This window comes from Parastagonospora nodorum, assembly GCF_000146915.1.
Source record: "Parastagonospora nodorum SN15 chromosome Unknown scaffold_18, whole genome shotgun sequence".
Taxonomy (NCBI): Eukaryota; Fungi; Ascomycota; class Dothideomycetes; order Pleosporales; family Phaeosphaeriaceae; genus Parastagonospora; species Parastagonospora nodorum.
Window position 1 is genome coordinate 671,337 of NW_001884566.1, and position 27,677 is coordinate 699,013.

The window sequence follows — 27,677 nt, forward strand, 5'->3', positions numbered from 1 at the left end:
CGAGAGGGCATCCCTGTACAACAACAACGACTTCATTGGCTGGGGTGAAGGCTCCGCTGGTTGAGACTGTCCCAGGAGATTTTGTTTCGAGTCGAACATTGACCCGGACGTTTAGATACGGTACGCAGTCGACTAGAGACTTGATTGTTCGGTTCATGCGGTGCTTGGTTTAGTGATTTGGCAAAAAATTAATGGACCTTTGTGCGGGAAGAAAGGCCTGAAAGGATTTTAAATTTGTTAATGAAGTATGGTTATCAAGATGAAAAAAAGAAATGGGTATCAAAACTGCAACGCCGAACCAGGTACGCTAATTCTAGGAACACTTCTCCTTCGCGAGTCCAGCATGTACTTCGACCTTCAGCCCCTCCTTTGCGTAGATATGAATAATCCCCTCTTGCGAGTCGTAATTGAAGGCGCCCAAGCTACGGTTACCACCAGAAGGCTGCAACGGGCTGAGTATCTTGTGTCGCTTCGCGTTGGGCGGACTGATGAGTTCGACAAAGCTGCGTTTCTTTGGTGTCGCTTCTGCTGTGGACATCGGTGTCGGTGAGACAGCAGTGGCTGCGGGGGTGGGTAATGCTAGGGTAGATAGTCGCTCAGAAGTATCTTCACGAACGAGGACGCGGAGCTCACGGGAGGCGCGGACACCTTTGCCTTGTGTGCTGCCATCGGCAGAACATTGAGTCGATGAGACTGTTGTGTATGTATGTTGCTGTGTCTCTTGCACCGTAGCGTCGCTCAGTTCATCGAGTCGCACCCGTGGTGTTAGTGGGTGTTATCGTCATGACAGTCTCCTGTGTCGTACGCGGTGTAGTCTGCTGTGTAGTATTGTCGCTTGTCACAGTCGCTTGAGAATCATCGATCTCCTTACGATACTTCTTGATCAAGACTGCAACGTCTTTAGCATGCCCATCGAGCTTGTCGGCATCGGGCACTTCCCACTTCTCCTCTGCCATGCGTTCCAAGTCCTCGATCGTCGCACAGTCTTCCCATGTGCGGTCGTGGTGGAGCTTCTTCACGCGAGGATGCCGCAGCATCTCAAAAGTCTCATTCTGAAGTTTCTCAAAGCCACCTCCGAGTATCTCTGCGACGAATGGTTTCTTGAAAGCCACAGTCATACGTCGATCGAAGCTTTTGGACTGCTCAACATCAAACGCGTCTGTCACCCCATTTTTGCGCAGATCTGCCTGACGTACGTAACCTTGAATGTTGAGGTATTTGACATCGGGCTTGGGGATGCATTTGTCGACACTCAGCGTTGCAACGATCTTGAAGGATGGCTTTGCCCCGCTCCGTTGGACAGCGGTCCGGTTCGTGCAGCACCCTAGATGGAAGTGCGTCCAGTGCAAGGGCTTGAGACTGCTCTTCGGCGCGACCTTTGCATCAAAACTTGCGCCAACGATCGCGAAGTCGCCCAAGTCCCGCTCTCCGCCCATGTCGCCTAGGTAGTCTCTCTTCATTTTGATGAAGAAACCTGCTTGACGATGGCCTTGCTCTGTAAGCAGCGGGAAGTACGGCGCATGTAAGGGTTTCAAGACCAATCCTTCCTGGCGAGTTGCGATGTTCCGGGCGAAGGCCTGCTTGAGGTCCATTACGCCGTCCCCTGTCTTGAAGTCTACCAGGGTCCACTCCGAGCGCATTGACCGCCCCGGTATTGCTTTCACAAGGTCTCGCAACACCCTGCGTCGATCTTGGAGTCCATGACGTAGAATGGGCTGATCATCTAAAACGAGCACATCGAAGAAGACGATCATGAGGTGCTCCCATTCATGCGGTAGCGAATCCTGCCAAGTGCCGATGAAGGATCCTGAGCGCGAAACGTGCTTGCGGATCTTGGAAAAGGGCAGGATCTTCTTTTCCTTGTCGCTGTAAAGGACCATTTCGCCGATGACGATGCACCGGGACTTGATTAGACAATCAGGGCGACCGATGCGCAAGGCGCTGCGGATAGTGGAGTGCAACGGTTCTCGATCTGCGGTCGCATCCTTGCCATTCTTCGAGAATATTTTAATGTCCTTGGGTGAATTCGTAAGGTCAACGTGGATCTCGCAGTATTCGCCATCGTACTTGACCTCGGCAGCCCATGCACGCTGCCCGACCAGCTGGAAGCAGTGCTTGAATGACCATGCTTTGTGGAACGTCGGGCGTCCCACTTTGACACCGACAACTGCACGGAGCTTCTGAGCGGCTTCGATACGCATGTGTTTCTCCTGTGACGGCGGTGGAATGGCTGGGTAGGCGCTTAGCTCGCCTCGTAACATCTCGAAGACAGCTTCGAAGTCGTTTTGGAACATGAGTAGATCCGGTAAGAGGAAGTGGTACTGTCCAAACACATAACGCTCATCCAGTTCGATGGTACAGTGGTCACACAGAATTAGCCGGACAAGCCATTTCGCCTCCCATGATTCAAGGCGTATGAGAATGTCCTTTAATCCGGTGTCGGTCTTTACATGCCTTTCGCGCTGCTGTCGAATAGCTTCATCTGAGAATCGATACTTGGCCGCGAGCTGAACTAGTAGCCGGTCTATCTGCTCAATTGAAAAGGCGTGCTTTCTTTTGAACGTTCCGTCCCACATTGCCATGGCTCTTTGAGTGTACGCGCCGAGATCCCCCATCTTGCCATTCGTCCAGCCATCAAACATCGCTCTTTGGCCATGGCCGAAACCGAGAAGGGCAATGAGCTTCTTTGCAAGAAGAGGGGCCTGCAGACCGTATACTCGATCTTTGCGACGATGCGGAAAAAGTGCAGACAAGACAGCCCCCCCATTTGTTCTAGGATTGTCAAGGTTGTGGCGTTGATTGGCAAACCAATTTGCAGTTATCGCTCGAATGTTTTCTCTTTCTTGTTTCGGGGGTAGTCGTGGTTGCCGAGTAATAATGTTCTCGACGCTTTGCAGAAGACTGCATATTGCGCCAAAAGTAATGGTCATCAATAAGGATGATTCCGTGTGCAGTGAATATGATGTGTGAGGGATGTCCAAGCAGTTGACCAAAACAATGTTGCGCTGCCAAAGCCTGAGAGATAGGATGTTGCTGGTTGTACTTGACTTGGCCACCGCACGTGCTCTTGTGCCAGGACCGGATATGGGCTGTAAAGTCTCAACTACCGTTCTACCATAATTTCCTGCCCAGAAAGATGAACAGCACTCAAGTCACAGTCTGGAGCTCTCCGTATCTCCAACATTATCGCGTCAAACAGAGCTTTTGATTGGTTCAAGAAGCAGACCAGGTACAAAGAGGCGCGGTGCAAGGACGACAAACAGATCAAAGAATGAATGGAAAGACTGCTTCGTCGTGGCACGGAGCGTGAAAGGTTCGAGCGGGGTCGAGCACGCGCTTTGTTTAATTACGAATCGCGCTAATGCGCGACATCACATGAGCTAATCTAGAATTAGCAATGGATGGCTGACTCGCAGGCAATCATTCGCACTGGATTGTAACACGCTTACCAGTGCCTTTCTGTGATCAAACTTAGCCAGAATGACTCGTCCTGTATCCACTGGAAATCCTACAGACGAAAAATTACTTCTTCGAGAAACCGACATTTCGCTACACGGCGACCGCGGAGGCCGTCTTGCTAGCATCATGACGTTGGGAGTGGGCTGTCCAACCAACAGCCCCACCCAACTGTTTATCAGCCTCGCGCTTTCGAATGACCGAGTAAAAGAGGAATTGTAACAAGGCGGTATATAAGAGCTGTTTGAAGCTCATGGTTCTATAATCACAACAGTCCCAGTACCAGCTGTGTCTTCCAGGTACACCACCCTTCTGAACACGCTCCAATTCATCATTCTCACATCAAGCAGCATGTCTTCTGCAAAAGAGAGTATACAGGACCCTCGCTCAGACGAGTCGAAGAAGAAAGACCTGATCGCCCGAGGCGATTACACCCCGACGCCTGCTGGGAAAATCACGTTCTTCGTTCTCCGCGCCATTGAGCCGTATCTCCAATACTCGATCCTCGCCCATGGCCTCGGCTCGTCCCTTCTCCACCGCGTGGGTCTGCACACGCTGCCCGCGGGGCTTCCTGCGAACACGGGCATTGGCCTGATCGATGGCCTTGGCCTATCACCCTACAGACTGGTGCTCTTCAGCATGGCAGTCGGTGCAGCGGTGAAACAGAACATATGGGTGATGGCGCTCTCGGGCGAGCCCATGCCTGTCGACGGCGCAATTGCTGTCGGCGCATTCAACGCCATCTTCAACACTGTCAGCAGTATCGCATTCTTGGTGCGGGCTACGTCTGCGTCCACCGAGTCTGACTTCCCTCAGCCGTCGCTCATCATTGGAGGCACGCTGTATGTCGTCGGCATCGTCACGGAGCTGGTGGCTGAGATTCAGCGCAAGCGGTTCAAGTCCGATCCGAGCAACAAGGGCAAAGCATACACGGGTGGACTGTGGCAGTTTGCACGACACATCAACTATGGAGGGTACACTTTGTGGAGAGCCGGCTTCGCAATTGCTGGCGGAGGCTACACGCTTGGTGCTCTTGTGGGCGCATTCTTCTTCTGGGACTTTTCGCAACGTGCGGTTCCCATCCTGAATGAGTACTGCGAGAAGCGATATGGCGCAGTGTGGGAGCAGTTCAAGAAGGACACGCCGTATAAGCTCATCCCCTTTGTCTACTAGGACTGCAGACAGCTTCATCGCGTTTGTTACTCAGATGCAATTACAGATCATCTACTTCAACACCCAAAATCATCTCTTGCAACATCACATTCTCTCAAAATCTCCTTGACTGACTCAATTGAAGCACTGCTGTGTGCATAAGCCGTAAGCCACATTGTCATCCCCCCAGCCTCTCCACCACAAACAGGATTCACAGTAATTGCCAGCGCACCTCCACAGCGCTCGCGTCCAGGCCGGATCGACGCAGCTACAGCGGCATGAGCCCTTAGCGCACGCTAACATGAAATTGCCGTAGCCTGGACGGCAGAAGGAGTTTCCATCGCTAGCTCATCACCTGATTAGGAAGTGCGCGATAAGCCAGCTTGGAGTCGTGCGAGGGTTGCACGATGCAGGTGGTTTCCCGAGCTTCCGGGTCTTGGGTCGGTAAGATGGTGGCTGTCGGGACGAAAAGGAAAAGGTGAGGATTGGATTACTGTTATGGGCGTCTGACTTGCAGCCCTAGACTTTGGGGAGCACTCGATGCGGGATTAAGCTTACGAGTACCGTGGTTTCTGCCGCTGCGGACTTCGCTCGACGATGCGGACTCGCCTTCAATACTGGAAATATCGCCGACATCCTCATGCTAATTTGTCTGATTCATGTTAGCCATGGTATGCGGAAACTTTAAGCTTCAGCATGTTCAGTTCAGGCTGTTCGCATCGGGATCTGGTAGGCGTTTGGCCGATTCGGCATGACTTCGGCCACACAGAGCACGCTCATCGAAGAGTTCAAAGGCCGAAGCCATCTAACAACGTGACCATCAGGAACATTGGACAACATTTGGACCTTGGAAACTGCCGACGACGAAGGTGCTGGAAAGCATAAGCGCTCGTATGACACTGGATGACATGAGATGATTCCAACAATCGGACGATTGCGATTTGCAGCAAGATCTTCTCCACGGACATGTCTATTTCGGCATTTTTGTCGTCTTTCTCTGGCTTGCCATGCAAGGCTGTGGTTTATTGAAGACGACATGGGAGTATGTAACTTTCGGGCAATTCAAGGCCGGGTGGAGCACTCCCCGCGCAAAAAGACCGACAAATAACGAGGCGACGATGATCTTCAGCTATCCTTTCGTGTTGTCGCTGAGGTGAGCAAGCAACCCTAAGTCCTCATTCGCACTGCCGTACTGTTACGCATTCGAGGTTCTCGCGACCATGACTCCGAACACGAACGTGTTACAGCAGAAGTTGGCTACAAGTAGCAGCGATCAGCAAACCTGCTGCCAATTTTGGCTGTCCAAGGACCCTGTGGCGGACGATGGTGCTCAAGGATTGCTATGCCACGCTAGATTCTCTAGCGGTGCACAGTTTTAGAATGCATCTCCACACTTGCATGGCAATTCGATAAAATTCGGTGGGCAATGGCACGACAGCGTCGGTTTCGCCGAACAGCTTCAATGACGAGCGAGGAGCTGCTCGGGCGCTGCAATTGTTGAAAGTGGAGGGTGATGAGGCGTGCAGCGGCGGCGTCTGCAGAAGAGTGTACCCCGCCTATCGATCTTCCGCGGCTCAAGCAAGCAACCGTTCAGCCTATGGAGCCGAAAACGTAAACCACAGGCTTGGGAAGGTGACAGGAATCCTCTCCACCATCCGTCAGCACCATGTATCGGAAGATACCGAAGGCGCACGCATACTGGCCCTGGTCTCTTTCCGACATGACAAGCTGGTTGTCGCACAGGAGTGAAACCCATCAATACAGGCTGCTTCACGATGCAGACGTATTCAGGGTGCTGTTCAAACCTGAACGCGCCCCTGTCCTAAGCAGTCGCTTAATGCCCTGCAGGGCATCCTTCCATGTTGTCAAACATGGTGATGCTGCGGGATTTGATGGTGGCCTGAGGCCGTCGCAAGCAGATTGACATGGGAAATTGTGTAATTATTTCAAGATGTGGCGCGATCTGCCCAACGTGGTACTCGAGATACGATGTGTGATAGAGATGGCGTTGGGGTAGCAGGATGCAACGACGGCGATCATTTCTCGCTTTATTCGAGGGTCACTCGGCAGCACGTTGGGCGATGATTCGACAGAGCATGGTACATGGTACCCCGTACTCGCGAGAATTCCGTGAATGGGAGGGCGACCAGGGCTAAGAACCGCGGCGTGTGCCCAGGATGGTAGTCGCACACCGTAAACGGGGCCGTCTCCGCTGGCGGGTGTTTTTGACGACTGAGGTTCCAAGTTTTGCAGCATTAACAGTCGAGGTTATGAACAGGCACGGGAGATCACGATCGGTCGCGCGAAGGCTGCTATGCTATTTCGTCATCGACAAGCCATGGCCAGGTGTGGTGGAGACGTCTTCGGCCTTCGCATTTCTAGCGCAATCGCCTGCAACGGCACGCACGGAGGAGTGGTGCAGCGTAGCTACAAGAGACTGAGTCGTCCCGCTGCGAGCACCTCTGCATCCCTAGTGCATCCTGCAAGTTCCTTTCTGCTGCAGCTCATCCACGGCTACGCTCCTTTGGCTTTATCGTGGAGAAGGGACTGTAATCGCTAAGCTGAGACGGGCTGCACCTGCCGCTTGCGCCCAGCACAGGACGATAGGACCAGACAATCACTGTACCCAGTAAGCCGATATCACCGCACGCTCCGCCCACGTTGCTCTGGTTGGAGGCACCAAGCTCAATCGATGCAAGCCTCAGCTGGAGCTCAAACATTGAAATGGCTCGTGTTCGCCCACTGACGCTTCTTTCTTTAGAGTAAGCTTTCTTCTAGCGCCGTCTGCTGTTGAACGCCGCAAAGAGCGAAGAACGCCTCCAAGCGGCCTTAAGGACATCCGCCCGCACTCTCGTCAATCTGCCTCAAACGACTGCAAATCTCCCCTGCCGCCGCCCGAAGTTTCTTTGAAAAGCCTCATATTATTTGCTTGCTGTCAGCCCGCACATCGCCCCGGGAGTCAGCACCGTCCAGTCCCGCTGTTGCATCAGGCCATCGCCGGCGCCGGAAGCAGAGGAACGTCGACGCTCGCAGCGCAGGGCTGCAGCACGCAAGCAGCGCCAAGCTCACCCGCCTATCACCGCCCTCCACCACTACAAATACACTCTGCACCCCTTCACTGCGGGCAGTAGACGTGTACTGGGTGCATCGCCGTCACTCTACCTCCAATTGTCTCGTCCATCCATTCACCTTGACGTCAGGGCGTGCATCTGTGTTTCACCTACCGAAATCCCCAAGCGAGGGACTGAGCGTCCAGCATGCAGGCCGCTGTGATGGCGCAACCATCGCCCGCTCCGGCATATGGAGCTATCCCTCTCCGCCGCAAGCCCATAGCAAACCCCGGAGTCGCAGTCCGACCTACATCGACGCAGCAAATGTATTCTGACGCGCAAATGGGCCACTCGCGGACGCGAACCACGAGCTCCGGCATCTTCCCAGTCGCCGCCTCGCCCACCACCACCATGCACTCGCAGTATCCCTCACAATACCAGGGCGGTCTCCGCCGCACGCCCACCTCGTCGACCAGCTCCACCAGCGGCACGCCAAACCGCTCCAACAGTGGCCAGCTCCGCCGCTCGTCGTCGGCGCGCTCTGGCAATTCCCCTACCTCATATGTCGCCATGATGCGGAAACAGAAAGCCACCGTCTGGTGCGATAGGGCCCAGTACGAGGACCCCCGTATGCTTGCCGCACAGCGCCAGGCAAAGGCGCGCGCCGTGCAGGAGGTCGCTGGCGGATCACATCATGCCCCCCCGCGAAGTGCTTCCGGAAGCTCTGGCGTGGTCGGTGGAGTGAGGTCAAAGATTGGTCGTCATCACGGCATGCCAAAGGCGTCACTCTATGCCCCGCAGACCTACACTGGTTCCGGAGTGCCCATGCGCCTAAGTGCATCCGAAGTAGACGAGGGCGATGACGAGGACAACAACTCCCAGAACGGCGGAGCACCTTACCATCAACGTACAGGGTCTGGACGCAGCTCCCTTGGCTCCGCGCGTCGCATCTCATACGCAAACCCTGCGGGCCGCAACTCCTCCAACTCGACCCCACCTCAGAACTCGTCACCCGAAGACCTTGGCGATGTCCAAGAAGAACCAACACCAAACCAGCAGTTCGATTCCTCAGACGCATACTTTGGGCACACAAAAACAAACCTCAGCACCGGCAGTGGCAGCAGCGGCGAGCGCAACTTTGGCGAAATTGGCCAGATGCCAATGTCGTTACCAAAGCCAGAGAAGAAGGGCACAGACGATCTGGTGCGGAGGGGCAGCGTGGACGAGCGGACCACGACCATGACCAACACGCGTCTTTTCATCGCGAACCCTGATCTTAGCGACTAAGGCCACCCCAAGGATTTTAATTCTACGATACCCAGCAACGAAGATTTTACACGAGAAGAAGGACTTGGATTGATTGCGGATACACCACACGCTTGTCTGATAGGATTCGACAGCGCACACACCAGCACATGCACTATTTCTCATCTAGCGAGTCTCGTATTAAACAGACTTCCACTTTTTCTCTTTCCATCTCGGCGCAACGCTGGCAGCATAACTGTACTTGTCGTTTTCGGCCTCCTTAATTGCAGAGCGTTGATGCGCCTGTTGGATACTTGTACATAGCATACTCGATGGTCGTTCGGAGCAACCAGGAAGCGAAGAATCATACAAACATTCATATCAGCTGGCGTCTGTGCTGTGACCCTGAATATGCGATAACGGCACGGCAGCGCAATTTACCCGCTGCTAAGGTGCATTTTTCGGGACGTGAGCATTCTTTGCACCGAAATTGGATGTTGCCGTCGATCATCCGGGGGTTTTGTGGGCTTGTGTCTGCCAAGGGTTCCGATTATGGGAAGAGACGTGATACGGACGAAAATGAATTCAGGAACGGTACTAGTGCTGATATGTCTTGGGTGAGGTGACAGGAGATTTGTGGTTGTTAGAAAACATGATTTAGGGTGAAGTTTAGGTGCTGACGAATGATGTCAATTTTGCAGGTCAGATCTCAAAAGTTTATGTACAACTCGATCCTGCATCACATCGCATTGTGATAGCAAAGCTCATCTTGCAGACTGATAACTTTATACCTGATGTTTTGTGACGATGATTGGCCAACTGTGGTCAAGATGTCCGAGATGCTACAAAAGTCTGCTGATCTCGCGCCAACCATAACTCACGCGTTCCGCCAAGATCGCCGACAGGGACCACACCGCATCCTCCAAATACTCCACGGCCCCGCCAACGTCTGCAGAGATGCTTTAGTTGAATGTGACTCTTGTCTGAGGCAATTCAAATACGAGTAGACACGATGGCCAAAGCCGATAGCAAAGCAAATGGCGCAAATGGCAAACAGATCCCAATGCAGAGCAACAAGGCTGCAGACGAGAAGACGGACTACAGCAGGTGGAGGTTGAAGGACGATCGAGGGTGTCAGACATGGCATTATCTCAAGACTGATGAAGAAGTGAAGGCCTGGCCACAGAGCAGGGCAGACAAGTACTTCCTGGGCCTGGAAACGGTACGTCTTCCACGGAATCGCAAAGCCATTGCAGCATCTACATCCATGTACACATACTAACACAAACATACAGGGCCTACCCACCCTCCCACCCGCCAAAACCCCCCTCGAAGCCGCCTCAAATGGCCTCGCATTCTTCTCCGAACTCCAGCTCGAACCCGGCAACTGGGCCTGCGAATACGGCGGGCCCATGTTTCTCCTCCCCGGCCTCGTCATCACCTGGTACGTCACCGAGACACCCATACCAGACGACCACGCGACGGAAATCAAGCGCTACCTGTTCAATCGCCAGCACCCCGAAGATGGCGGCTGGGGTCTGCATATCGAGGGTGAGAGCACCGTCTTCGGCACGGCGATGAATTACACTGTTATGCGTATTCTCGGCGTCGATGCTGAGGATCCAAGGATGCAGAAGGCGCGCGCGACGTTGTGGAAACTCGGCGGTGCGCTCAAGGGCCCCCATTGGGCCAAGTTCTGGCTCAGCGTGCTGGGCGTGCTGGACTGGGATGTTGTGAATCCCGTGCCGCCTGAGCTGTGGTTGTTGCCAGACTGGGTACCGATTGCGCCGTGGCGGTGGTGGATTCACATGCGCATGGTGTTCTTGCCCATGTCGTTTATCTACTCCAAGCGGTGGACGTTTCCGCTGACTGATTTGACAAGGGAGTTGAGGAAGGAGTTGTTGACGCAGCCGTTTGAGACGATTGAAATGAGCGCGCATCGCAATGACATTGCACACACGGATAATTATCATCCCAAGACGTGGTATCTCAGGCTCTTGTTTTGGTTCGTGGTGGCTATCTGGTCGCCGTATTTGCGCTGGAAGGGCCTGGTTAAGAGGGCTGAAGAGCATGTTTGGTGGCTTATTCAGGCTGAGGATAAGAATACCGACTATTCGAATCTGGGGCCGGTTAATGGACCCATGAATACGCTTTGCTGCTACATCGTGGGCGGCAAGGAATATGAGCCGTTCCAAGAACATCTCAAGACCTTACCTGAGTTCCTGTGGATGAAGGATGAGGGCATGCTCATGAACGGTACCAACGGTGTACAGTCCTGGGACACGTCGTTTGTCATCCAGGCCGCCGAGTCATGCGGATTCGTAGACGACAAGAGATGGAAGCCCATGCTCACCAAAGCGCTCGAATTTCTCGAAGACCAACAGATTCTCGAGGAAGTCCCCGACCAACACAAGTGCTACCGCCAACAACGCAAAGGAGCCTGGGGCTTTAGTACACGCAAGCAAGGCTACACCGTCAGCGACTGCACATCCGAAGGCATCAAGTCTGCCCTCATCCTCCAAAACGCCCACAAATACCCCGCCCTCATTCCCGAGCGCCGCCTCAAAGACGCCATCGACGTGTGTCTCACGATGCAAAACGCCTCGGGCGGCTGCGCTTCCTACGAACCCACCCGCGGCTCCATCCTGCTCGAACACCTGAACGCCGCCGAAGTCTTCGGCAACATCATGATCGAATACGACTACCCAGAATGCACCACTGCCGTCGTAACCGCACTCCACATGTTCCAGAAATACTACCCCTCCTACCGCGCCGACGAAATCGCGGCGTTCAAGGACCGCGCGGTCGCGTACATCCGCCACGCCCAGCGCCCCGATGGCTCGTGGTACGGCTCCTGGGGCATTTGCTTCACGTACGCGGCCATGTTCGCGCTAGAATCGCTCGCGTGCGTTGGCGAGACGTATGCAAATTCCGAGCGGGTGCGGCGCGCGTGCGAGTACTTTGTTGACAAGCAGATGGACGACGGCGGGTGGGGCGAGACGTACAAGAGCTGCGAGAGCGGCGTGTGGAGTCAGCATCCGCAGAGTCAAGTCGTACAGACGGCGTGGGTGGTTATTGCTATGATTGAGGGCGGGTATGGTGATGAGCCGGGGCAGAAGGAGGTGCTTAGGCGTGCGGTCAGGTTGATTGTACAGAGGCAGCAGGCGAATGGAGAGTGGTTGCAGGAGGCGATTGAGGGAGTTTTCAACAAGAGCTGGTAAGTATGCTGTGTATGTGTGTCGAGATGATGACTGACGATATGACAGTATGATTTCGTACCCGAACTACAAGTTCATCTTCCCAATTAAGGCGCTGGGTATGTATGCGAAGCGCTTTGGGAATGAGGAAGTAATTTAAGGTGTGAGATGGGAATGGTAATGTATAATGGTACCGGCTATGGAGAAGCAACGACTAGGAGTGTTGTATATTCGGTAAATTTACAAGAAAACTCGAGGTGTCGCCCTTGAGAAAGCCGAAAATATGACCTCACTCAGGCCTTTCACGCTTTTGCCCTACAAAGCCCTAACTACCAATTGATTTACTCTTGTTTTTTCAACCACGCCAGCTCAATTTACTCAACCAGTCCAATCTACCCAAGCCAACAAAGATACTCCGAGTCTCAACCGTCAAGACCAGAATGACTAGTAGGCAATCGCGCAAGCAAAAACAATCTCGCAAACACACATTGACAAACTGTAGAGCAAGACAAGTCCGACAAGGGCAAAGGAGCTGCTCTCCGCCCAGAAGCAGATGAACGCATAGCTACTCCAAGCACTTCTTCCTCAACTCCGCTCGCTCCGACCCAAGAAGACGTGATCATGGACCCTCAGGGAACTCGCGAGACTGAGCAGAGGGAAACGGCACTCACAGGAGAGCGCCCCAACGACCGCCCCAAGAACGACTGCAACCAAGAGCCAGCCAGCTACAACGTCTTCCCAGCACAGTCTTCCAGCTCCCGCACCGCCGCCCGTAAGTCCCCTCCCCACCCCTATCTTCCACCCACCAACACACCCAGCACCGCCCACGACCTTCAACCCCTCAGCCCCCAACCCCTTCCAATCCCGCACCGCAGCCGAAACCTACGGCTTCATGTCCGCCGCGGAATCCCGGGCACTCACCAACACCAACACCACCGCCTCCTCCCCTCCCCCCCGCCAACCAATCTTCCGTCCCCTCGCACCCAACGAATTCCTCTTCGATCCCGCGCTCTCCCCGCGCCGTCGCGCGGCTATCGTCGGCGGCTGGGTCGCGTCGGACGGCAGCGAGGCGCCGGAGCCCGAGGTGGTTAACCAGGAGATGGAGCCTGGGGTGGGGTGGAAGAAGACGCATCGGGGCAAGAGGGGCGGGAAGAAGAATCGTAGGGGGAGGGGTGGGGGCGTGTATCGGGGGGAGGGTTGGGAAGAGCGTGGTGGAGGTGGGTGGGGGCGGGGTTGGGGAGGAGGGGGAGTACTATGAGGAGGAGGTTTGAGCCGGGGTGTGATTCGAAGGGGGGTCAGGTCGTACCAGCGCAAGGAGGAGCCTGGTGACGATGCGGACATGGGCGCGGCGGATTGGGTTTTGTGAGATGGATAGTGATTGGAAGGAGATGGAGGGCGCACTGATGGCGTTGACGGGATTGAGACGGATATACAAATGAACTCGGCTGGGTATACTTGACTGCTACAGCTCTGGAAGTGAGGTATAAATTGTCTTCCATACTCCGGCTTGCTTGCTACATTGACTTTACTCGTGCGCGTGAACGAGGTGTTGAGAGGGCGTGAAGTCTCCATGAGACTGAAAAGCGTGGTAGTTGTTATTACGTCATATGAGTATCTACTCAGAGCTGTGTCATGTGGTTCATCATGTGCTTGTCGAGCTGGACTTTGGATAGTTGGAAGAGAAGATCGGGGCATGTTTGTGGATTCATGACGTGACATGAGTGAAGTAACATGACTCCTGCAGCATCCTAGTGGCCTCGAAAATGACTAGTGTCCTCAGCCGAGATCGCTCCCCTCATTGAAACTTGCCCATCTACATTCACCACGCGATTTTTGCAGCCTATTTATCTTCCGTCTCAAAATGTCATCGATATCATGGCATCTCTTGCCACAAAGCCTGGTCGAACTCCAGCTCGGTCAAATCGACCTGCTATTAGCGATGTACCCGGACGAGATTCAAATTGAGACTACTTCGCAAAAGACTGTCGACATCTTAAGAAACATAGAAGATGGAGTTCCTACTCATCCGTCTACAGTAGCGCCTTCAGTTGCGATGCTGCTGCAGGTCGTTATCCCAGATGCAGACCAAAACACGCTAGATCTTGACCTTACTTTCCCATTCTTTTACACAGGCGAGGAATTACCAGAAGATCCGCCCAAAGTCAAAGTGCGAATACGGCAGCCTTCATGGCTGAGCAAGGCAGCTACAGCCGATTTAATGACGGACTTGCCCGAGGACGAAGACCTGCTGGGCACCATCGAGCACATCAAGGAGGCCGCCGCGCGACAGCTCGCGCAAACTTTGCTCGTCACTACCACCTCGGCTTCACAGCATGTATCTAGTACAGGCCCGCTTGTGCGCGTATGGTTTTACTTTCCCTCCATCTCTACCCGCTCGAAGCGCGACGACTTCATTATCCATGCGCCATCATATCAGCTCACTGGGTTTCTTTACGCCGGAAAGCCCGGGCTCCTCTGTGTGGAAGGCGCCTCTCAAAGTATCGACGACTACATGAAGTTCATCAAGACAGAGAGTTGGGGCGATATTCCAGCGCACCATAAGAAAGTCAGCGAGCGGTATCGCGAGACAAAGGATGTGAAAAGAGCGTTTGAAGACATGACGGAAATCACAGATATGGTCGGTGAGAGGAGAGGACAAAGGGCGAATAGAGGCGATATGAAAGCTATGGAAGAGTGGCTTATTGAGAGAGGGTTGGGGGAAGCTTTCGCAAAGGTGCTGATGTGAAAATGCCGAATCAACGTCCTTCTACGCTACTACGCCTCTCATGAGCACCAGTCTAGTCGATACGAAACAGCAGGCTTGGGTAATCACCAGGACTCTTCCCCTCATACTCCGCCCAGAAGACCGTGACATCCTTGATCGTTTCATGTCCCAGCTCTCGTTTCCTCTGAATCAACAGCCACGCCACACCAACTCCGTTCGGCGTCCCCAGGATCGCTTTGCCTTCTTCGCTGTCAATATCGAAAGTTTCGCCAGGATAGGATGTGAAAGTGCCATGACCGCGATTAGCCATCACCCTCTGGACTACGGCAGTCGTTGTTGGATTCATAACCCTGAGGCGGAAGACGTATCTGATCGAATCCGGCTCGGAAGCGGTCTGGTCACAGGCTTCGAGCCACTGCATATATGCAACGTCCGACCAGTGATGTAGAGACGGAATAGTCAACTCAGGGCAACTACGAGCAATTGCACTGGCAGAAGTATTGACATTCGCAATCAAAACGCCCTGATCCGGGTTACAGATTTGTTGGAAACTCGCCGCGTCGTTCAAATACTCGATACCATGTTCGTGCCGGTGCACAATGACTACGTTCGTGCCTCCATCGCAAATCAACTCTGTGTTTACGCCGATCCCCTCGAGAGCGGCTTTCAGTGACTGGAGTGCTTTTCTATCGAGGACGGACGGCCATGAGACATCTGTGTAGCCATAGTTAGCTAGGGCTTGCCTCGAAGTGAATTCGCTCTGGGCGGTGGGGCGTGCTGGGTTCATCAGCTGTCCGGCATCGTGGTCGTTTGATTCCAGCATTCGCAAAAGCCTGGCGCCTTTCGCAATGCTTTCGTTATATGCAGTATCTGTTATTGGCCCTGGAGTGTCCAGGGGCAAGATGATTGGGTCAGACATAGAAAGCCTTTGGTACTGAAGACAAGTACTTAGTACAGGATGAGCTTGTCGGTGCTTTACACGTCAAAAGAGACTGCGTAGCCAACAAGCAGACATTATATGTCCTGTTCCAAGTTTGCTGTAGCGCAACGAGACTGGTCATATTCTCGGACGAGATGATTCTGCAGCAAGCGGAAAGATGTCAGTTGGACTCTTGAGCCTGGCTACCTGATAGTTCATAATCCTGACGACAGTTTGCAACCGGTCAAAAAGGGGCGTTTGTACAAATCCGCGACTTATGTATCCATTAAACTTTGCAGAGTAACGCGACAGACGACCTAAACCGGGGTATAAAGCGACGATGTTTTCCCCGCCTTCCAACACCAAAGCCTTCACTCGTTGTCCGCAACCCGATTTTTCGCTTTACACTTCAAGTATCATGCCATCAAATCCCAAACTCCGATCGAAACATTAACACTGTCCAAAAGATCTGAGAGCTTTCAAGAGCCCATCAGATCGCCATAATCGACTCTCCACCGTCTTTCGTGATGCGCTTCCGGATGTTCAATTTGAGTAGTTGACCCGGCAGTTTGATCAAGGTACCATCCTCCTCTTTACCCATCACCGCATTCGGAGCATACACAAGAGCTTCACCCGTCTCTAGGCTCTCGATTTGACGTAGAATCTCCTCGTCATTCTCCATCGCGTTGATATGCTTTTTGAGGGCAGAGTACCATGCAGGGCTGGTGAAACGATGGATAACTGTGACTGAGCAAAGCGCAATTAGATCGGTCGACAAAGTTGGCTCTTGTGTGGAGATAATGACGCGTACGCCCTTATGGCGCTGCAAACGTATGAGTGTGGCGAGGTGACCCGTCAGCATCTTTGAACCGGGTGTATTCAACATGTACTAAGGTTTCATTAGCTCGCGGTATTTTTAGTAAGAACATCAATGACATGCTTTGTGGGCCTCATCAAGTACGACCATCTTGCCCAAGGCTCGAGACTGGGTGAAGCGCTCCAAACCAAGCTTGAACAGTATGCAGGCCGTGTTGGGCGTGATGAAGGGATCGGAAAGGTCCATGATCGTGATTTCGCCGGGACGGAACGTTGGTTCTGGCGTGTTCTCGTCCTTGTCCAGAAACGATTCGAGCAGGCCCAGGCGCATATCGAGCATGTTGGTCTGCTTGGGATCGAAGTTTTCCATTGCAATCTTCTGCTTGAATAGAGAGTAGTCGAAGACTCCATCCTCGTTCTCTGTCGCGATAGCACGCAGAATGCTTTCCACTTTAGCCATGTAAAGAGGCACATCTGATTTCTCGTTCATGCCCATGAGTGTCAGCAAGGTCGCTATGTCGAGCGATTTGGCCCTGAGCTTGAATTCTAGGACCTTGATGCCAGGTATCGCTCGGTAGAATTTCTTGATTGCTGGGTTGGACGGTGACACTAGAACAGTGATTTTCTTCACTTTTTGACTCGCGGTGTCTTGGTTAGCCGATCCCAAGAAGGCAGCTTCGCTTAAAGTGAAGCCAGAGCCACCGCTGCTAAACTCGCTGTAGCTGAAGACCAGAGCTGCGACAGGAGCTTGAAGGCGACCAAGCTGCTGAGAAGGAATCAGAGCATTCTCGAGCATACATGCCGTCGTATGACTCTTGCCGCTCCCTTGCACGCCGCAAATGAACGTGGAGAATGGCACATTCGTGTTGTGGAACAGCTTAATGACTTCACCTTCCGTGCCCTTGCTGCCAAGAAAGCCGTACTGTGGCACGAGGTCTTTGCCATATTTAACAATAACACTGGCCGATACGAGAGGTGCATGGCCAATGTCCCTTTTAATCGCTTCAGGAAGGATGGTATCGGTTGAGGTTGTGCCTCTCCGTGTGATCAATTGATCAATGAGGCCGAAATTCGGCTCCTGGTACTCTTCACTGGGCGCACAGTACGATTGCTCGGACTGTGAGTTTTCCGAGGTGATATCTTCTGAGGCACTATCCTCAATACTAACGCTCGATCTCTGCATTTTTGATTAGTTGATAGTTATGCTTTTAACAATGGAGACATGCCTGGTCCGAGTCCGACGAATCCCGCTTGTCCGTTAAGAACTTATGCTTATTGACAGAGTCGTCGCAGTCTCTAGCAGCTTTCTTAGAGACCGGTGTCTCTGTGAGGCGAATACCTCCTTCTTGCTGCTTAGCAGCCCGTCGCTTAGGCTCTTTGTTTGCTTCTACAAGACTGAATTTATGTCCGGGAAGTCGCATACTGTCCACTGTTAATGTATGTCCGTGTGTAAAGCGGATGTGCTTGCTCTTTTAGGGTCGCCCTTATCTCAAGACTACGCGCGGGCTTAGCTTTGACCAAGGCAGCTGAAAAGGCCGCCCAACCGATGAAGCCGGCCCCCTTGAAACCTGTCTCTGGATACAGAGAACTAATCCAGACCTGCAATGATTCATCTGTAGTGGTAGTGTGTGCATGTGATGGACCATCGTTTGCGCCACCCGGTGGGACAGACAGCGGCTTGGCTAGTGCCGGTACTGCTGCGCGCTGTAGATTGGCCTTTCTGATTTCCTGTAGTCTTATCAAGTTGATAAATGTTTGGCCGGGGTGGAGAATGTGATACATACCGAAGAATCAATTTGTCCCGTTTTGCGTCGTTCTTCAAATCAGGTCGCACCCGCACCAATTGCTCCGAAAGTGCTGCGACATCTGTGAACTTTCCATGCTTGTTGGTCGGAAACGCCTGACAAATGTGCTAGCTTTACTTAGTGATGAGTTTCATCGAGGGAATACAGATGGCTTACCTCGCAGATTCCTATATCAAGTCTCCAAACAGTTAGACGTGTCACATGCAGATCGCGTATGCTAGCTTACCGCTGTACGCAATCTGTAATTGCGGCGGCAATGTCTGGCCGCAGCTTGATCAGTCTCGAGAGAAATCTTTCAAGATTCACCGCTCCACCTAGTCGACCATACTTGTCGCAGTGCTTTTCAGTGTACTGTGCTCTGACCCATTCGTCGACGTCTAACTTCATTCCGGCGGTGATTGAATTTGAAGCGGTCCAAGGCTGCCGAAATATGGAGTAATACTGGAGGAGCTTAGCTATGGGGCGGGTGGTTCAGGTATACTTTGGTAGGCCGCAATGCGTTGCTAAACTAGCGATTTGCGGCCCCACTTGTTTTGCTTGACGCAACCCGCACCTCTCAGCATGAGCATACGAAATCAGAGCTTACCTAATAAGTTCTATTATGTTCTTCTACGAACGATGTGTGATGAAGTTGCCGCTTTTCCAAGCTGTTCGTCGGTGGGCAAGAATGATTCTGGGGATCGCTATCTAGGCATATGAGCGAGACCAAACATCGTACTCGATGCGTAACAAACAACCTTACAGTCAAACCATTCCAGCCAAAGTTCATAACATTATCATTTTGCTCCTAGCATCGTGTAAGCTTATCAGCACCGGAATGCTCACACTAGGTTTCCCATGGCGAGACTCGGGTGGCACAAAGGAATGAATGGAGCACCAACACAACTGTCTAGCGACGGCCACAGGAATTTGAGAAGTAAATTTGTGCATCTATCCTGGAAGTATACAATATTCTATCATGTGGATCTTATTTGTATTCATCATCTCTTCTTTGCTCATACTGCACTAACTGTTCATGTTACGACAAGAGTTCATCCCAACCGCGTGAAATAGCTGCAAGCACTGCGAACACACGCAGATGAATTCACTCGATATATAAGTTCCACGAGGGCAGGACTGAGACTTGAAAATGGCTCCAATACTATTATTCAGTTATGCATGATCCAGCGACCGCGAGCTCTGCTGTGTTTAACAAGACAGCCAACTGAGTCACGCCACAGAAGCTATAGAGAAAAGCCTTCGTAGGGGTCGAACGTCAGTCGAGAGCCTTCGCCGACACCATGCCGTGCTACCTCTCCGCGTGATCGAGCGCACCATTGCGGCACTGGAAAGATCTGCCTGGAGAACCTCCATAACCCAGTCCTCAATGAAAGAATGGAACATGCACTCATGTATGCTCCTGGAAGACTTGTACGAGAGCTTAAAGCACTCAGCATAGTGAGACTACTCCGCCGCAGTGGTTGCCGTGGCGCTTGTAATAAGTCTGTGTCCGACTGACGCGTTGGAAACAGAGGATTGGCCAGAGAGCTCTGTCGATGGTGCATGCTTTGAGTGTTTGACGCCGTGGCTTGAACTGTCGTGTCTAGCTTTAGGCGATACTGAGCCCATGGGAGGTGATGGGATGGGAGCTGGTCCCTAATGAGCTGGCGCAGTATTACCATGCGGCGGGGGCTGGGAGACGGGCGGCTGACTGGCTCCGGATCCGGTACCCGAAGTCAAAGGTCTGAAGCATATGTCCGTGGGGGCCTGGTTCGATGTCGATGAATTTGGTGTTTGAACGGGAGGAGGTGGCCGTATCCATCTCAGCCCCTCACCAGCCGCGCGAAAGGGAATATGTCCTAAGGAAATCTTGTCAGCTCATAGTTCCTGGTGTTGCAGATACTCTTACCTAGCAACATGCATGTCTGCACGTAAAGTGCTTTGTTACCCTCATCCAAACCATCGTCATATCCGCATACGAACAAGAAGCTATAAATATCAATGTGGTGATACTAGAAGAGCTTTTTTCATGGCATAAGCATATATGATACGGTATGTCTAAGTAATATATCTTAAATAACTTTGCTATCTACTTATTTCAGCATTCTAATCCGAAAATGCAAAAGAATCATGTATCTTAATAATACACAAATCAATTCTATCATTATTGTATTGTAATAAGGCGAGCACCTCTGGCTGTGTCTACGTGGATGAGATGCGCACCAAATTAATCAAGAAACCCACTCCGGCTACCAACCAGACATCCCTTTTCAACCACCAACGGCTCGAATGCAGGCACCTCTTTGCAGACGAATGCATGGATGTCGTACTATGGCAGGCCCCATACGTCATCCCGTGTCGATAACTGCTGCCACGTCAGGAAGATATTGCCAACCTCCAACGCCATGTCCTTGACCATCGGCCACAATGGCCCTGGGATCGGCTCGAAACAGAGACCTTCTGGTCCTTCGACCCAGTGCGCAGATGCAGTGCCGTATTCCGCGCAATGTAGCCTGGAGGCCACATTGCCAAGGTAATGGCCTTCTTTGAGGTCAACTGCGGAGACCAGACGCTGTTTGCCGGCTATGGTGACCACCGTGAGGGAGTACGAGCGCAAGCGTTGCATATCCCCCCTGTATCCATAAACGTTCCAATCGAAACTGCTCCGAATGCCACGTCCGACAAGTCCCACTCCAGAATTTGATTCTGTAAAAGGCTTCGTCGGTGCATCGACAAACTGGGATTCGAGTAAGGGTTTCGCTTTTATGTCTGAACATTCAGTCCCAGAGAACGTCCATGAGCGCTTTTCCATGGCTGTGTATCGCACACCAGCTTTCGCGTCGCGGTCCAAGTACAGCTTCTTGATACGTGCGTGCCAGTCCCGTGGCCTGGGCTCTGTTTTTGATATATCCTGTGTCTGCCAGATATGTTGACAGAGCGGCCCAATCACAGCGTACCAGTTCTTCAGAGCGTCGTCGGTGGGAGCTCCGAACTTCCCGGTCAGAGGCTGTGTCCATTTGTCGCGTGGACCAGGGCGAGAGCAAATGAACGCAAAATACTCCTCCGGTACCTCACCCACGCGTCTTAGCCCACATCGGTATTTCGAAATTGCCGATCTGTGTCTTCCTGTGTCTGACCCGAGCGCTGTCATGAGCTCTAGGTAGACCTTACTTTCCGCGGTGCTTCGAGGTACACCCTTCTGGACCCGTCGCTCGATCTCGTCGCTAGTCGAGAATTTCTGCTGATACTCAATGGCTCGCTACTCCATTTGCGAAGATGGCGTCTTCGTAATGGCTTGTTTGACTCGGCTGAGGTACTCGGCCCAGGCATCGGTGCAGTCGCCCCCTTGATCGCACTGAGTCAGCGTCACTGGCTTTTTCCAATCAAAATTTTGAAGTAAGGCATGGATGTCTATGCGCCTTGCCGTTCGAAAAGCATTAAGCACGGTCTCCTCAGCTGCTGGGGCGAGCGCCTGTCCGAGGCCAAGCTGATTCGCGAACGGGCTCGTTATTCTGTTTCTCGATACCGGTGTTCTCATCCGCTCTAGCATGGGGGCTATAACGCGTGTCGCTAGTCCGTTCCATCGCCGATGGATCTCTTGCACATTCACTGCGCCAGTAGAAACCACACGAGATTGCTTTGGCTGTGTCGCTGCTGATTTGCTGGACATGAGAGACATCTTGCGCTTTAGCGTATTTCCTTTGGTAATGGTTGCCGTGGTGCTTGTAGTAAGGCAGCGTCCGACTGAAGTGCTCTCTTTTGTGGACTGTCCGTCCTTCGCTGTTGACGCATTTGGTGGGTCCTCGACAATGTCGCTTGAAGTGTCTACCGTTTCGAGCAACATTGAGCTTGCTGGGGGTGCATGGGCGTAAGGAATCACCGCAGAATCGTGCGACGAGGGGGTATGGGGGGTCTCTGGTGGCGTTAGGTCATCGTTTGGTGTAAAGTCGAGAATCGTCTGACTTTCTAGTGTCGACGATATGCCATCAGATTTTGGGTTTTCTGGTGGAGTCGCATGATCGTCGAATGTATAGTCTGGAGACAATGGAGTCGGAGGGTCGTGAGGAGGATTTGTGTCTTCATTGGACGTAAGATCGCGTGCCGATGTTAGAGGCGTGTCGGGATGGGGTGACGATGGATTGCCATCAGATGCAGAACCCGCACGTGATGAAGCCGAGAAGATGGGAGGTGGCTGTGTCGCTGTGTGCTGCGCAACAGCGCTGCGAACTAGGCTCCAAGCTATGGTTTTCTTGTCAGTTCATGCTTTCTTGGAACCACAGATTGCCTTACCTTGTGTAAGACATGCTTCCACCAATCTTGCTCTGGCGTCTTCGTCAAAGGCATCACACATCCCAGTCGAGGCCACGAAAGACGTCCATGAGTTCAAGACGGATGTTTTCGGGGTCCTCTTCATCGTGTTCCGCCATATCTAGACTGAGTTTTGGAGGAAGGGGAGAAGGAAAAGGATAAAGAAGGAGCGAAAAGAGGGTGTTGAAGAGTGCTCGCCGTCCTCGCTCTTATACACTCTCTCTGTGCCCCACAATTCTTGCAACTAGTACGTCGCAGCCCACGTTCCTATCACCTCAACGCGGTGCCGCGGCTATGAGAAGTACATTCTGATGGTATTAGAGCTTCAAAGCCAGTATGTCACCCAGAAACGTGATCCGGATGAAATCAGCGGTGACTTCCACATTGGAAAGACGGGCTACACCATCAAGGTGAGAGAGAGGGTATTGTGGAGGGTGAGAGTGCGGCTAGCGCAAGCATAAATCAACGGCCGACGCCCATCTTGGACTGTAGACTCTACACTCCACTCCATTGCGATTCATGACACCCACACCATAATCGCCGACATCAGCGCAGCCATGTTCGATCTCGACAAAGGTATGCCCGTGCAAGATGACGGCCCATCATCCTCTGAATCTCCAGCTAACGAAACGGCAGAAGCTGGCATGTACGAGCCCGGTGGTGACGGCGACAATGTCATCGACAGCGACAATGACGTTGAGATGGGCAATCAAGACGACCAAGACTGCGAATCAGACGACGAGGGCCTATTCCGAGAGGATCAAGTCTCCCGCAAAACCCTCGTCGCAGTGTACGATTTGGCATATGAGCTAGACGCAGCCATCACAGCCGCAGCCGACACACCCGCAGCCGACAATGCACCACCTTCCGCTTCGATGTTGACAGAATCTGCTGGCGAGAGGTGTCTGATGGCTTCGAAATTGGTGTTGCGCGAGATTGATGAATCTTGGGTGGGCGAGTCTATGTAAACGTAAGTTGCGGAGCAGCATGCCGATGGGATTCACGAACCTTCAGAGTCATCCTTCTCCATCCGAAGCTGGGAGACCAAGTCGGCAAAGCGCGGGTTCTTGGTTTGCGCATCGCCGATCAGGTTCAGCAAGTAGCCAACCTTGCGGTCGTCGGCTGTGTCGCCCAGAAGAAAGGTATCTCCTCGGTTGACGTTCTTGGATAGGAACTCGCGCAAGACCTCGGCCACGTACTTTCCGTCTCCGGACGGGTACTGCTCTAGCGCAGTCGCATAGTTCTCTATGTCGGCTTTCAGGTAGGGCTGATCGTTCGGCATGGCCTGGTAGGAAGGGAATTCGAAGTCCGTCGAGGGTAGACCCAGGGCCAGTTCCGCGTTTGCGCCTGGGTGAGATTGCTGCGGGCTCTCCATGGCTGCCCAGGTGAAGTTGACGCTGATGCGGAGTGGATGAGAGCGGCCAGGTCGTGTGTAAATTTGTGCTGATCCGGAGCTTCGCCACTGTGTATATCACGTGCTAGCTACGCTAAATACCTAGGCAGGTGCACATGTGGGTTCTTAAGCTCTACACCGAATTGCGCCAGCAGATTACCTCGGGTTACAGTTTATGGATCTGTTACAGCACAAAAGCATCACCAGTGTGCAGGCTGGGCATACGGAGCTCAATCCTAACAACAATGTGTACAACGAGGAGAGAGAAGGGCATCGATTGGAGCCAAAGGGGACAAAGCCAGTATGGCTGTCGATTGGCAGCACGGGTGGCTTGATCGCACGTGATTGCCGTGGGCGGTTCGTCGCCACTAGCACGATCACATGGATGCCAGGTGCGTCTACGGATGTTCTGCGACCACTTCTTGAAAATCGTTATGAGACCTGTCAGGTGAGCAGCTACCTCCTTCGGTCACATGAGACAACCACTGACTCTCGAAGAACCTATGCGCGCTCGTTGCACAGCAAATATTGTCAGAAACGGAACTTCACTGGATGGCGACGAACCTCGCAACAGTCGAGACTGCTCTCGAGAAAGCGCGGTCTCTCATGCCAACAGAAAACGATATGAAGTCGGGCGACCCAGCCGATCACTCTGCGCAGAAAGTGTCGGCTCGTATCAGGGAAGAAGAGGCACGCAAGGCGGCCGGTCTCCCAATCGTTCTAGGTTTGAAGCAGCTCGCCAAAGCTCAGGATCGCAACAAAGTCAATCATGTGACCGTCGCATTCGCGGCGGCCTATCTCTTGCACTACATGCCCCGAGTGGACAAAACCCGGTACATCCAACAGGCCGACATAGCCAAGCTCATAGTGAAAATGATTGGAAAATACAGTCGTCATGGAAAAGATGATGGCTGTGTGAAACTTCTGGCGTATGACACAGCCGGAGGTTGGCTTCGCGAATACATCGCGAAAAAGGATAAGCGCTCGGGCTCTGACAGTCAGAAAAAGAAGCAACGAACGCGAAAAGGCAACTCTATCATTCATGTTTCACGGGACGAGTTGAAGGGACTTAGAGACATGAGTGCGATCGCAAGTGCCAACATGGGAATTTGTTGCACGACGTACGAACAATTGGACACAGCCGGCCTATCCTGGTCACCGTTCCAACGAGGCCACCACATCCTTGGTTACGTCTGCGCTGGGCACCCATTGTTCAACAAGTACTACCAAGTCGCCATGAATGAGTTGTGTGGCAATGGACCGATGCCACTAACACCGCGAGGATCCCTCGCACCATCCATCCCGCAAGCAGCCCTGGAGGATCCGGCTCTGAACGAAAGGATTGGTTCGCTACGGAAGACGGTCCGGCGGATCTGCTCGGCAGATATGTCAAGCGACCCCAAGGACATGACCAGTCATATCAGTCATGCAAGCCAGCAGACGCGAGTACTTCGCTATCACAGCGCGATCTTCTTTGTCGCGCTAACCGAATTTTCGAAGCAGACGAGTGAATGCTTAGACCTCGGCGACGACGAAGACACTACCCGAAACATCATCATGCAAAACCTTGATGATATCACCAGGTTCTTGGACAAAGTCGAGAAGAAGGGCTGGCTCGACACCACCACAGCAAACTCGGCCTATAGCGAAGCATACCTACGGTCGAGACACCACATTCTTGCCGAGCACATCCAAGCCTACACTCGTAACGACCCGAGCAGACAGCCCGACCTTGTAGTCGATGAAAAAGACGGAGGGCCACTGTCTCCTGGTGGTGCAGACAAAGTGCTACCATAGCTGATGATGCTACGGTGGAGAAGTGTATGACACAGCCCTATTATCGAATCCAATACACGGATGGGCATCATCTACTTACCTGACATAGCCTCATGAGTATCTTAGACGAAACTCATGCAAAAAAAAAACATGCTTGATGCGTTCAATGCGATGTTCTAGAATTTCTGATATTGTGCTTCACCCTTACAAAGCGCTAGCGTGATACCGGTTTTGCCTTGTGCCCTCCGACGAACGCCATAACACCACCCTCACTTTTCTCCGAGATCCTATCAAAATGTCGAGTCCTAGCGAGGTCACGCTACGCCAAGACAACGAGCTCCTAAAAGCCCAGCTCAAGAAGGCCTAGAAAGACAAGAGTGACAATTTAGACGCGCTGAACAACAAAACACGCGCCTATAAGCTACATAAAGAGGCCCTGCAGCACATTGCCACGAGCGCGCGTTACGCGCATGACCGCGTCATCATAGGAGAGCAGAACACCATATTCGAAGATCACATGATCAAGGCCCTCGCAGGAGAGCGAGCGGCCAGGGACGAACTCGCAGCATATGTCGCCGTATCTGGTGAGCGCAAAAGGCTTACTGTCAAGCTGGAGAGCGCAATCAGCAGTGATGAGCCGACCGTATCTGGTTTCTTGTCATCAGCACAGTTGATGGCGACATTGAATGACCTCACCCTTACGCAACTCCACTAAGACTACCCTGAGGCCGGACAGTTCCTGGTAACTCAAGCAGCCCATGCTACTATGGTGTCATCTCACTGTCCGTGCAAGAAGCGACCGCGAGAGTTGTTCGAAAATTCGCAGCGCTTCATGGACGGCAACCAGGCGCACTACGCCCTTTATGAAACACATGCGTTTCATCCCAAAGTCACCGCCCGTTCGGTAGTCGAGCAGCTCATCAAGAGCCAAGTGTAAGCATCCCCTGTCAGCATACAATATACATGCTAACTCTTTCAAGCGCGACCTCCGTTCGCTCGCGCTTGAGCCTCGCACTCACGATGCCCAGCGATGAGCTCTACGTGGGAGGACTGGGCGAGTTCAAGCAGCTCGGAAACGGACTCTTTAATAACATCTACCCTTTCTACGACATGGCCGGCGCCGCCAAGTGGTGTCAGAAATTGGATGAGAAGGATCCTCCTGCCCCGCTCTTCTATCTGCGCCCGAGCGCATACCTCGACACCGTCGAGCCTCACGAGGACGCCAAGGTACGCCCCGCCCGCGACATGTCTTCAAAATATGACGTGAAGGAGGAGTACAAAGAGGAGGTGTCGTACGAGGTCTTGGCATGGCGTCTGCGAAAATAATACTTCCTTCGTTACACTTCCACCGTACAAGCTCAGCAGTGGATGCGTCTGCTAGGTACTTCTGACAGCTACAGCCTCAGACCATTTACCTACAACAAACAACAGACTCGCTGCATAGTAGCGAAGCTCAGGCATCTTGACTGTGACGCAAAACCGCAATCTGTGCTCCTTCACTGTTAGTAGTGACATTCGATGAAAGGCCAATATAGTGACATTCGATGAAAGGCCAATACATGGATGTATTCTCCAGGAGTAGTTGTGTACGGATTATCAATTGATGGAAACGCGGACAGAAATAGGAATAGATGTTATTCGAGGTCGCTATTTTGTTGGCATAGGGGTACTGAGTCAGACGTTATATACCCAAAGTGAATTGAACAGTCTGCAGCTGTTCGCCAGTAGTTGTCTCGGTGACATCAGCTGCTTCAAACATATGCTTTGATAGCTGGAGGCTTTGAAAATGCTCGCTCAGGTGTGCTGTGGCCCCGGACTTGCCAACTTGAGGACGGGGTGCCCACGTGGGCGCCTGC

The 27,677-nt window shown here is 52.7% G+C and overlaps 12 protein-coding genes across 12 annotated transcripts; 6 read left to right on the plus strand and 6 right to left on the minus strand.

Annotated features, from left to right (window-relative positions):
* Positions 1 to 313: 313 nt before the first annotated feature.
* On the minus strand, positions 314 to 2,642 carry SNOG_11159 (hypothetical protein; the record flags this gene model as incomplete). The annotated part of the gene is made up of 2 exons (XM_001801356.1): positions 314 to 693; positions 872 to 2,642. The coding sequence occupies 2 exons, from the start codon at positions 2,640 to 2,642 to the stop codon at positions 314 to 316; spliced, it is 2,151 nt and encodes a 716-aa protein (XP_001801408.1).
* Positions 2,643 to 3,807: 1,165 nt separating this feature from the next.
* On the plus strand, positions 3,808 to 4,629 carry SNOG_11160 (hypothetical protein; the record flags this gene model as incomplete). The annotated part of the gene is made up of 1 exon (XM_001801357.1): positions 3,808 to 4,629. One exon carries the CDS (start codon positions 3,808 to 3,810, stop codon positions 4,627 to 4,629), a length of 822 nt encoding a protein of 273 aa, XP_001801409.1.
* A 3,236-nt stretch (positions 4,630 to 7,865) lies between these two features.
* On the plus strand, positions 7,866 to 8,945 carry SNOG_11161 (hypothetical protein; the record flags this gene model as incomplete). Its single annotated transcript, XM_001801358.1, has 1 exon — positions 7,866 to 8,945. The coding sequence occupies one exon, from the start codon at positions 7,866 to 7,868 to the stop codon at positions 8,943 to 8,945; it is 1,080 nt and encodes a 359-aa protein (XP_001801410.1).
* Positions 8,946 to 9,915: 970 nt separating this feature from the next.
* Positions 9,916 to 13,466, plus strand: SNOG_11162 (hypothetical protein; the record flags this gene model as incomplete). Its single annotated transcript, XM_001801359.1, has 6 exons — positions 9,916 to 10,125; positions 10,199 to 12,120; positions 12,170 to 12,219; positions 12,603 to 12,872; positions 12,919 to 13,317; positions 13,366 to 13,466. 6 exons carry the CDS (start codon positions 9,916 to 9,918, stop codon positions 13,464 to 13,466), a joined length of 2,952 nt encoding a protein of 983 aa, XP_001801411.1.
* A 687-nt stretch (positions 13,467 to 14,153) lies between these two features.
* SNOG_11163 (hypothetical protein) lies at positions 14,154 to 14,846 on the plus strand (the record flags this gene model as incomplete). Its single annotated transcript, XM_001801360.1, has 1 exon — positions 14,154 to 14,846. One exon carries the CDS (start codon positions 14,154 to 14,156, stop codon positions 14,844 to 14,846), a length of 693 nt encoding a protein of 230 aa, XP_001801412.1.
* Positions 14,847 to 14,898: 52 nt separating this feature from the next.
* On the minus strand, positions 14,899 to 15,744 carry SNOG_11164 (hypothetical protein; the record flags this gene model as incomplete). The annotated part of the gene is made up of 1 exon (XM_001801361.1): positions 14,899 to 15,744. The coding sequence occupies one exon, from the start codon at positions 15,742 to 15,744 to the stop codon at positions 14,899 to 14,901; it is 846 nt and encodes a 281-aa protein (XP_001801413.1).
* Positions 15,745 to 16,234: 490 nt separating this feature from the next.
* On the minus strand, positions 16,235 to 17,743 carry SNOG_11165 (hypothetical protein; the record flags this gene model as incomplete). The annotated part of the gene is made up of 2 exons (XM_001801362.1): positions 16,235 to 16,567; positions 16,685 to 17,743. The coding sequence occupies 2 exons, from the start codon at positions 17,741 to 17,743 to the stop codon at positions 16,235 to 16,237; spliced, it is 1,392 nt and encodes a 463-aa protein (XP_001801414.1).
* Positions 17,744 to 17,961: 218 nt separating this feature from the next.
* On the minus strand, positions 17,962 to 18,752 carry SNOG_11166 (hypothetical protein; the record flags this gene model as incomplete). The annotated part of the gene is made up of 4 exons (XM_001801363.1): positions 17,962 to 18,280; positions 18,345 to 18,460; positions 18,522 to 18,543; positions 18,592 to 18,752. 4 exons carry the CDS (start codon positions 18,750 to 18,752, stop codon positions 17,962 to 17,964), a joined length of 618 nt encoding a protein of 205 aa, XP_001801415.1.
* A 1,921-nt stretch (positions 18,753 to 20,673) lies between these two features.
* Positions 20,674 to 22,758, minus strand: SNOG_11167 (hypothetical protein; the record flags this gene model as incomplete). Its single annotated transcript, XM_001801364.1, has 4 exons — positions 20,674 to 21,232; positions 21,302 to 21,568; positions 21,608 to 22,583; positions 22,635 to 22,758. The coding sequence occupies 4 exons, from the start codon at positions 22,756 to 22,758 to the stop codon at positions 20,674 to 20,676; spliced, it is 1,926 nt and encodes a 641-aa protein (XP_001801416.1).
* A 451-nt stretch (positions 22,759 to 23,209) lies between these two features.
* On the plus strand, positions 23,210 to 23,620 carry SNOG_11168 (hypothetical protein; the record flags this gene model as incomplete). Its single annotated transcript, XM_001801365.1, has 1 exon — positions 23,210 to 23,620. The coding sequence occupies one exon, from the start codon at positions 23,210 to 23,212 to the stop codon at positions 23,618 to 23,620; it is 411 nt and encodes a 136-aa protein (XP_001801417.1).
* A 32-nt stretch (positions 23,621 to 23,652) lies between these two features.
* SNOG_11169 (hypothetical protein) lies at positions 23,653 to 24,027 on the minus strand (the record flags this gene model as incomplete). Its single annotated transcript, XM_001801366.1, has 1 exon — positions 23,653 to 24,027. The coding sequence occupies one exon, from the start codon at positions 24,025 to 24,027 to the stop codon at positions 23,653 to 23,655; it is 375 nt and encodes a 124-aa protein (XP_001801418.1).
* Positions 24,028 to 24,597: 570 nt separating this feature from the next.
* Positions 24,598 to 27,147, plus strand: SNOG_11172 (hypothetical protein; the record flags this gene model as incomplete). Its single annotated transcript, XM_001801367.1, has 4 exons — positions 24,598 to 25,830; positions 26,189 to 26,464; positions 26,648 to 26,754; positions 26,802 to 27,147. 4 exons carry the CDS (start codon positions 24,598 to 24,600, stop codon positions 27,145 to 27,147), a joined length of 1,962 nt encoding a protein of 653 aa, XP_001801419.1.
* Between the last annotated feature and the right edge of the window lie 530 nt (positions 27,148 to 27,677).